Raw genomic sequence first — 10,164 nt, 5'->3', positions numbered from 1 at the left:
TTTTAAGTTTCATGTGGGTCAAGATTTCGATGCAGGCCAAACATCTAGCATGCCTGACTGAGGTATACGCAGGCTACCAAACGCCTCCTTGATAGAGACTGTACTATAATGTATATATTCTGTGTGTTGTGCGAACCAAACTATGGTTTGATGATTAGAAGGGCAGTGGTATCCCGGCCCATCAGAGTTAAAGTCCTAAAATTGACATTGGTGCTCGCATTTTCCTGTATTTATTTCAGGTCTTCCGACGAGGTGCGTTCAGTGGGAGGAGACGTACCCGTCGACTACGAAGACGTCTCTAACGACTTCGTCAATCTCAAGATGATGTGTCAGCCCAATCTTTTGGAGGTTCTCATAGGAATAGGGTGTGCATGCGTTTAAAGAGGTGAGTGTACGTGCGTATATATGAGCCTCTTTGTTTATACTGTGTTCAGAAAAGAAATCTTTCTATTGTATGGCGACACTCCATACCAAGCAACACTACAAATTTACCCCACAATACAGAAATTTCTGCTCGCTACTTTTTTCTTTACAGAATTTTCCAAACACTGGAACACGAGATGAGAATCACCAAAATGGGCAACGGAATCACACTCGCACTCCTGTACACGCGCAAACACCCTTTCACACACAATCTACCCGTTGAAACTTGAGCACCGTTGCGAATACCCGGCACGGATCTTAACCGCCGATCCAACGGCCACCGCGCTAACCAGAGGATCAGCGGATTAGAGGGGTGCCGGTTCCCTAATTCGTTTCCCTCCACGGGGGAGGTTTTCAATTTCCCCGTGTACCATATCCCGCGCGGCGGCTGGCCATTCCCTCCGCACAAACCCACCCAGATTTCCTTCCCCATTCACCAAAACTAGGGCTCGGCCTCTCGCTCTCCCTCTCCGGCGCGCGCGCGTACGCCTCAGCCTCCGCGGCCTCGTCGGTGCCAGGTGATCTCACTGTCCCCGACCCAGTCGCCTCCCGTCTCTGCAATTTTCCGTGTTTTCCCGGGGACCCTTCTGGTGGGAGTTCACGCGGCACCGCGGCCGCGGGATCTCTAATCGTGTTCGTGGCTGGGAGCGGCGAGGAGGGGTTGTTTTCGGTCCTCGGGCGGGGCTGACTGTACGGTTCGAGGATAGGGTGTTCGACGGAATGCCTGCCTCCGGGGGGAGGGCTTTGTTCAATTTCTTCCCAGCCAAAACGTAACCCTGCGTGTGTATGGCATGTGCACGGCCAAAAATGCATTGATTTTCAGCCCTCTCGATAATTTGAACAGAATCATGTCCGCAAGGCTGCAATTGATGGAATATGGCTCATCTCATTCTTTATTTCGTTGCGGAGCACACGCCTGTTTTAGAACCGCTGCGATCGACGGGATAACTGGACTTAGTCTCCCTTATCTGTTTGTTTCCGCATTTTCTGTGAGCTCTGATGATGGTTGGTCAAAATCCTAATATGGATAACATCTTTAGCTATACTATTTTAAACCAGCTTTAAGTTATTTGTAGCTTGTCTTCAGTAAAGTCTTTAGCTTCTGATATGATCTCACTGTGGCAGTTGCTAACGCAGGCATCGTTAGTGATGTATACGTGATTCACCATCATTTGCAAGCTTAATCCTACATGTTTTGTTTCTTACTCTGTTTCTTACATCATATTGTTGTAGGCGTGCAGCTAAGTTATATCTATCACACAATTTGAGGCATTTTCAGACTGCCCGCACATGCTGGCAGAACCACGCAAGTGCTATTTACACACCTCAGTTTGGTTTTGGCTTCTGACCTTGTGAGATCTCATCACCAAACATTCAATAGCACTTCATGCCCTAATTACCATAGCAGCGAATGCAAGGAAGCAACAAGCTGAACTCTGGCTCCAGCTGCAATGACAAACCTCCAAAAGTCAATTGGCCACATCATGCAAATGCTATACAAAGCTCCCTTAGCAAAGATGACTTTCTGAGTTCAAGCTTTCTGTTCTCTTTACCAACACAAAGGGCAAATCCAGAAGCGAACTGCAATACAATGCTTTCTTTAAGGTATAATTCTGTTATATGCAATTAGTTGATCTTATCCTAGAGACAGTTGTTCACCGCATCAGCAACAAAACTCATATTCCCAGGTCCGCTGCTTGTAAAATTCAAGGCCCAGAACGCCTTCAAGTTCCATGGATCGAGAAGGTATGGCAATAATACTGTAACATGCTATGAATCATCACAGAATGCTTAAAAATGCTATAGCTACACGATCACTTCGACCTGTAGATTTTGCTAATCTTACTGTAAGAAGCAGTTTTCTTTCAAAACCATGTTATAAAAGCTATTAGATGCTTGTTTGTCTTGACTAAGTGCAAAACTAGGACAGTTTGTTTTTAAATTTGTTAGCTGTCCACTAAAGGCGCATCACATTTTGTTGGAGTTAGGACTGGTTAGCCACTTGCTGCATGCCTGTAAATTCAATCCTGGCTTGTCTTTTACTTCCAGTTTATCGCTTTGCTGAAAAAAAAGCATAAACCTTATGGCCACTATCTAAAAAGTTCAGTGTGTTCTGTTCATTTTTGTGTGGTTATTATCTAATGACACTTCTATGACAGGCCTGGCGTTCTGTGTGTAACACCCAGGTGACCTGTAAGAATTATTTAAGACCTGGTTTATCTGCAAAGGTGAAAGATTGTGGCAGGGATTTTTCTCCTATTTATGCAACAAATTCTTCATATAATGCCAACAAATCGGATAATGTGCCGAAAAGTACAATTCCCTCTCAGGAAAGTCTGCATCACCGCACTGAAAGTGGTATCCTGGAGCAAAATAACAGCCATCGGCTGGCAAGCACCTGTACAACGGTTTACCAGAGCAACCATGTGGTTGGAACAACATATCAGAGCAGTTTTGCCAGAACTGATGCTATGTCATGCCAGACTGTTCCTGTTGCTGATAACATGTGTGCTGATGATAAGTTAGATGCCATGGATGATGACGAGATTCTGGCGGTAGGTGCTTTAATCCGATAAATTTGATATTTTATCTACTGAATTATCTTCCCAGAATTAGATGAACATACCATCTTATCATATCATAATTGGTGACAAATCTAGTTATGTTCCAGAGTATTGATGTGGACCGCATAGTTATGGAACATTATGAAGCAACAAATACACCCAGAGGGTTAGCATCCCGGCAAATGTCAACTCCATCAGGAAACAAGTGTAACTTCACAGGTTCAGATGATAATAGTTTACCACAAGAACTCTCTGAAATTTGTAGTCATGGTTACAAGGTAAGCAAAGTATTAGTTGAATCATCATTCATGCTGTTCAGGTAGTAGCTATTTCAGCATGTTAACTCACAAGCTAATACCAAACTTGTGCAGCTAGCTTTTTGCCCAGAGCTGAATTATCATTTGCAAGGGATGAAGGATCAGTTGATTGCAGTATCCAATAAACTTCTTGATGGTTCTGGAGAACTCAATCCTCAACATTCTGAAGAGCTTCGTCAACAGCGGTTTGGTTCTTGGGCCTACTGATTATTTTTGTGTATATTATGAAGCTCGGTTTACCAGTATTAATACTGATATTTTCTGTGGTTATACACTGCAGTGCACATCTAAATAAACAGATCCAGATACTTGGGGATTATATGGCGAGGCCAACCCAAGACGATGAGCGGCAGAGATCACACTCTATGGCCTCCACAACAGCTGCAGAAGGGCATCACCCCCCTATGACCCCAAGCACTTTTGTGGACAATAATAGATCCCAATCTCAGTTTTATGATATGAATGCACCCTGGGACGGTGGTTCATGCTATACTCCTGCTCCATGTACCTACATGGATAGTAACATACCGTTAACATCAGTGCAGAGAGATTACACCCGTAGAAATATAGATATTAGCTACACCGACGGTTCTGGTGATAAGAAGTGGAGCAGCACAGATTTTCCATGGACCAAGGAACTTGAGGTTATTTATTTTCTTCAAAATCAACTGTTGATTACTTCATTAACATTGGCTTATGACAGTCACTAAGTTTGACTGCATCTTCAGGTCCACAACAAGAGAGTATTTGGAAACCGTTCTTTCCGCCCAAATCAGCGAGAAATAATTAATGCCACAATGAATGGTAGTGATGTTTTTGTTTTGATGCCAACTGGTGGTGGAAAAAGTTTGACCTACCAGGTAATGAACCATGCTTCTACAAATTTCCGCCCTTGTTTGATATCATATTTGAAATACTGTATACACCTTTTGACTCTTCAGTGGTGATTTTTGTGAATTTGTTACTCCTTTGCCTTTTGTTTTTTCTAGTGCTCACATATGTATGATACTACTGGCCAAGTGGTACGTTTAAGTTTTAAACATGGAAGATGAGATAATTTCTAAAAGAGTTTGATCAGATAAGTATTATGAATTAATTAATCAATGGTCTTGCAGGGAATTAAAACAATCCAATTTATTCAGCATTGACTGCTAACTCCATCTGCAAGATTGTATTTCCTCAAATTAGCACTGAACACTCATCTATTAATTTGCAGCTTCCAGCTCTCATTGATGAGGGCATAACGCTAGTAGTTTGTCCTCTTGTTTCACTCATCCAGGACCAGATCATGCATTTATCACAGGTAATACATTATCTCATTTCCTAGAACATATTTCTTGATTTTTTTTGACCACTCACCTCCTGTCTGGAGCAGGCAAATATTCCTGCAACTTACCTCAGTGCCAACCTGGAATGGACAGAGCAGCAGAGAATATTAAGAGATCTAATGTCTCCTACATCTACATGCAACTATAAGCTACTATATGTTACTCCAGAAAAAATAGCGAAGTAAGTGGAATGTCGTAAATTCCACATCACAGGTCTGAAGTAGTTATATTTGGACTTGGCTGCATCATCTCTTAATTGCTGTTCAAATTATCCTTTTGCAATATACTGTAACTTCCATACTTATTTAATATGACCTGGTGGGATTGTTTAGTAGTTCACTTTTTCCAGATCAAAATTAGCTGTTACAGTTCCTTTTTTTACCTAACATCTACATTTGAAATCCCTGAATGCACTTAAGGCTTAAGCTCTCTATTAGTCCCTCACTTGTACAGTTATACTCTTCTCTGTCAGTTTATCATTTAGGTCTGTTCTACTATCAATGTATTTGGTAGTAACTGGTAGCAATTTCCTGGGTACAGGAGTGATGCTCTACTGAGACAATTGGAAATTTTATATTCACGAGGTTATCTTTCCAGAATTGTTATTGATGAAGCTCATTGTGTAAGCCAGTGGGGCCATGATTTCCGACCTGATTACCAGGTACTTTCGATCAGGAAGACATATGTTCATGTCAAATACTCCCTCTGTTTCAAAATATAAGACGTTTTTTGACACTCTGATAGTGTCGAAAAGCGTCTTATATTTTGATATGGAGGGAGTAAGAGACAATCATTGGATATAACTTTCGTACATGATCTCTCAGCATTTAGGTCTCTTAAAACAAAAGTTCCCAGAGACACCAGTCCTGGCCTTGACAGCAACAGCAACTGCGAGTGTTAAGGAAGATGTTGTGCAAGCTCTAGGCCTCGCAAACTGTGTTGTTTTCAAACAGAGTTTTAATCGTCCCAATCTGAGGTATGTCTGTCAGAATATCTTGACATACAACTTCGACTGTGCAAATCATCTCAGCGCAAGTTTTGCAGGTATATTGTGATGCCCAAGACAAAGAAATGTCTCGAGGATATAGATTGCTTTATCCGCGAAAATCATCCTAAAGAATGCGGCATCATATATTGCCTTTCAAGAATGGACTGTGAAAAAGTGGCCGAAAAACTGAGGGTTACTTCTTCAGACTTTAAGCTGTTCACTGTTCAAGCATGCTGTGTTCTCCTTCGATATTTAATATTGTTTGCTGGAGCAAATCCGTCCTTACCAATCTTTTCATTCTTCTCATGTGTTTTCCACCTTTTGCTAAATATAGACGTTCAATTTTATTTTGGGTCAATCTTCTTGTTTATCCTGATTCGTGAGCACCTGTCTCTACACAGATGTCTTTACCACTACGGAATATAGATGAACACACATGTTAGTGAAAAAGGGCTCCATGTTTTTTTTTTGTGTCATTTGGGCCCCATATTTGTAAAAGGAATCGCACTTTGGGTTTAGTCTCCGTTCGGTAAAATTAGTTACACATGTTGGTTTGCGCCATCAACAATCCATACCTGACTTAGGTTTCATGCGTAAACTAATATAGATGCACCAAATCTTAAAATTCTGGTGAGATGTTTCGAAAGTTAATACACAACCATGTTGAATATAGTTGGTCTCTTAACTCAAACATGCTGGATAGAGAGTTTGGTAGTGCACAGCTCATGATATTTTTGCCCAGATTTACATGTAGCAGTCTCATTATGTGCTCAAGTGGGAGCCATGTCAGTACCTGATGGTTTTAGAGTGCATAAGTTGATGTCAACATTTTAATTGTGCTAGTCTGATGATGTGATAAATCCCAAGGCTGTAAGGATTTAGTCAGAAAACAGAAATTGGATGGGCTATGCAAATTTGAAGTGCTTAGCATTTGAACTACTGACCTGTCTGACTAATCTTGTCTGTTTCCTGTTTATTGACACAGGAATATGGGCACCAAGCATCACACTATCATGGTAACATGGAGCCTTCTGATAGAGCAGCTGTTCAGAGGCTATGGAGTATGGATAAGATAAACATAATCTGTGCTACAGTTGCATTTGGGATGGGTAATGTGATCTTTGAAACATCTTCAAATGAATTATTTATCTGCGCTCCATGTTAATGTTCGAATTTGCAGGTATCAATAAACCCGATGTCCGTTTTGTTATTCATCATTCCCTTCCTAAATCAATTGAAGGGTACCATCAGGTAAGAAGTTTGCACAGGAAACTGCATGATTTAAGCTGGTTCATGACCGAGTTTTCTTTTAGGAGTGTGGACGTGCTGGTAGAGATGGACAGCGCTCATCTTGTGTACTGTATTATAACTATTCTGACTATGTAAGTCTAGTGGTACCTTATATTGTCAGCCCGTCATCTCATCAGTCATCACAAACAAGTAATTTTCTTGTCAAATTATCTAGATTCGTGTCAAACACATGATCACACAAGGATCTGCAGAGCAAGTAAGATCAAGCTCTTCGTCCTCACATGGGCAAGCACTTGCAACACACAAGGAGAATCTCTTGTGCATGGTACAGATAATTCTATACGCATTTTGCTCGTCGAGGTGTAGTTTGGAAGCCATCATAACCATGTATCCCCCCCCCCCCCCCCCCCCCCCCCCCCCCTTCTACAGGTTAGTTACTGCGAAAATGATGTGGATTGCAGACGTTTACTACAACTGATCCACTTTGGAGAGACATTTGATCCATCACATTGTTCAAAAACATGTGATAATTGCAAGAAAGGATTGAGATGGATTGAGAAAGATGTGACCAATATTGCTAAGCAATTGGTAGGTGCCTAAGTAGATAGCTGTGCCCTGCCTCCTGAACACATGCACACCTCACTGTGAACTTACATCTCCATCTTGTTGCTTTTTTAGGTTGAGCTGGTCTTGACGACAAGGCAGTCATGTTCGAGTTCTCACATTCTTGAAGTTTACAGGGGTTCCTTGAACCAAAATGTATGGCATTCTGCTAAACGCTCGGAATTATTGTTCTGAAGTTCATTAATTCTGTTACTTGCTACCAGTGTCAACTTACTTTCTACAGTCTGGATATCGTGCATCTTGGCTTCTTGCTGGAGAAATCATGGTGAAACTACATTCTTGCGCCTAGATTGTAAATCTTGTCAACTATTGCATTTAGGTCAAGAAGAACCATCATGATATTTTGCCTCTTCATGGGGCTGGGAAGAATCTAGCTAAAGGCGAGGCAGCAAGGGTACTGCGGCATCTAGTAACTGAGGGAATACTCACTGAGGATGTCAAAAAGAGTGATACGTATGGATCAGTATCATCTGTTTTAAAGGTAGCCGAGAGAATACACGATCCCTGGTTGGTTTATTACTTTATTTTTGAGATGATTTTTTGGCAACCTTCTTGTAGCTGCCTTGGTTTTATACATATGTTTTCCTTCTGTTTTTTTGTTGAGCAGGCGAATCAGGTTAAAGTTGGTGGTCTTCGCTCTGGCAAACAGATCGTCCTTAAGTTAGTTTTCTGCCTTTAACATGTTATAAAATTTATTGGATGTTCTGCATTTGTCTCTTCTCTTCAAGTTTGATTTACATATCTTGCTTTTATTGAGAAATATTTCCTTTTTTGTGTGACCATACAGTTCTTTTTCATGAGTTCGCCAAAAATCTTTCTAGGGTCCATCATTAACTAATAATGTCTTTTAAGTGATGGTTTTATGGCAGTATCAGTTTGCACTTCTAAATTTAGTTTGCACAATATGATGTTACCGACAATCTGATCTTGATTTGTAGAACTGAATATATATAATGTCAAATGTCATTATAATTGAGACTTCATTGAGTATGATGATTTTTTGGCAGTATAAGTTTAAACTCATATTGCTTTTTTGCACAATGTAATGTTACCGACAATCTGATCTTGAATTAGAACTGGATATGTAATGTCAAATGTTATCAACTGAGACTTAGTTGAATGCACTTGAAGTTGGAAAGTTGAGCTTTAAAGTTAAATCAGGATATCACATACCAGAGTACTTTCTTTAAATTTAAATTTCATTTAATACTCCAAACATCTTGCTTATAATGATTTGTATGTTATTTTGCAGGTTTCCCACTGCTGACAAAGCCCCGAAGATGGGGAAACTTGATGAATCATCAATCTCACAAGTCAATAAGACTGTTCAACGGCAGAGTGAAATGGATGAGGTAGTTGGTCATTAGTTATAGTAAATCCTCTTGTGTGTATTTATTTTGGTTCATTCTAAAGGCTATTCTCAATTGCAGAATTTTTCATCGCTGCTCTATGAAACTTTAAGAATCCTTAGGTCTCAGATAGCGGAGGGTACTGCAGGATGTGGTGTACACCACATATTTAAGTAAGTTTCATGTTATACCTTCAGCTGTGCAAGGACTTGCTGACTGACTTCTGACGTGGTGAATTATTCATGTTCAGAAATGAAACACTGAAGGAAATTAGCACTCGGATACCAAGGACAAAAGAAGAACTTTTGGAGATAAATGGCATCGGCAAGTAATGACTCTAAAAACAATATATTCAGTGCACATTGTAAGGTTGGCAACGCAGCTCTGGGAACTAAAGCAAGCATTACTCACCGTTTTACATACTTTCAGGGTGAAGCTCAACAAGTACGGGGATCGTGTACTTGCAACCATAGAGGAGTTTCTCAACCAATTTCCAAACGGAAGCAAGAGAAGCAGCAGCAGCGGCGGCAGTAACGAGCAAAATGAGGCCGTGAAGAAGCGAAGGGGCTTCCCCGCCATTCACACGTCTGGTAACGGCAATGACTTTGAAGAACGCACAGTTCAGTCCAAGAAACACACGGGAAAGACACGAAACGGCAAGCAGGGAATACCTGATGCTGCAAGCGTGATCCAAGACGTCCGCTACATAGATGTTGACTTGGACGGATGCGAGGAGGTGGATGAGCTGTGCAGCAGCGTCCAACAGCCTCTGGCCTCTGGTAGGGTTTTGCCCAAGTGGACAGCCGGTGGTAACGCCACCACACCTAATATATTTGAAGAATTTAAATACACCAACTAGGCTTGTAGGCATCTAAGCCTTTATATATATAGGTCTCGTGTTTCAGGGTAGTTCTTGTAGGCTGTAGCAAATGTAACATGATATTCTTCTGTGGGGTAATCTGGATTCGGTGGACGTGGAAATGTATGTACCACGCTGCAGTAATAGACGAGTGTCTTATCGGAACTGTCTGATGCTCCCCGTTCCTGGTTCTCCTGTAACTGAATTCCCTGGAACCACAAAAATCCTTAGAATGGGATTCCAACTCAGCACCTTTTGTTTTGAGATTTCGAGAAGAGTTGCCCTTTGGAGAGAACTACTTGCCGACAGAGGTTGCTTGATTATGCTGCATCTTCAATCTTGGTGTACCCGGGTGTGGATTGTAGCAGATGTGGCTTCTGTTTGAAGCCGTCAGTTAGCTGTCTGTTTGTTGATGCATGTTGCCTGTTGCTGTGTTGGCTGTTGCTTGTTGAACCCTGAAG

The 10,164-nt window shown here is 41.3% G+C and overlaps 1 protein-coding gene across 3 annotated transcripts; it reads left to right on the top strand.

Annotated features, from left to right (window-relative positions):
* Positions 1 to 734: 734 nt before the first annotated feature.
* Positions 735 to 9,951, top strand: LOC109759466 (ATP-dependent DNA helicase Q-like 4A). Of its 3 annotated transcripts, none has more exons than XM_020318288.4 (25): positions 735 to 941; positions 1,657 to 2,028; positions 2,112 to 2,169; positions 2,583 to 2,978; positions 3,095 to 3,265; positions 3,359 to 3,489; positions 3,585 to 3,948; positions 4,033 to 4,164; positions 4,521 to 4,607; positions 4,680 to 4,813; positions 5,173 to 5,293; positions 5,457 to 5,608; positions 5,677 to 5,812; positions 6,606 to 6,729; positions 6,801 to 6,871; positions 6,934 to 7,002; positions 7,086 to 7,196; positions 7,301 to 7,459; positions 7,550 to 7,630; positions 7,815 to 7,976; positions 8,103 to 8,155; positions 8,748 to 8,847; positions 8,926 to 9,017; positions 9,095 to 9,172; positions 9,274 to 9,951. In XM_020318288.4, exons 2-25 carry the CDS (start codon positions 1,835 to 1,837, stop codon positions 9,701 to 9,703), a joined length of 3,606 nt encoding a protein of 1,201 aa, XP_020173877.1. In that variant the 5' UTR covers positions 735 to 941; positions 1,657 to 1,834; the 3' UTR covers positions 9,704 to 9,951. The 3 variants fall into 3 exon arrangements, 2 of the variants coding, with proteins under 2 accessions (XP_020173877.1, XP_040255062.1); XR_005768393.3 differs by having other exon boundaries at positions 794 to 941; positions 7,815 to 8,002; XM_040399128.3 differs by having other exon boundaries at positions 794 to 941; positions 9,095 to 9,168; positions 9,274 to 9,459.
* The last annotated feature ends 213 nt before the right edge of the window (positions 9,952 to 10,164 follow it).

This window comes from Aegilops tauschii, chromosome 2, assembly GCF_002575655.3.
Source record: "Aegilops tauschii subsp. strangulata cultivar AL8/78 chromosome 2, Aet v6.0, whole genome shotgun sequence".
Classification (NCBI taxonomy): Eukaryota; Viridiplantae; Streptophyta; class Magnoliopsida; order Poales; family Poaceae; genus Aegilops; species Aegilops tauschii.
Note: the sequence above shows the minus strand (reverse complement) of the source record. Positions and strands in the feature narration are given on the sequence as shown.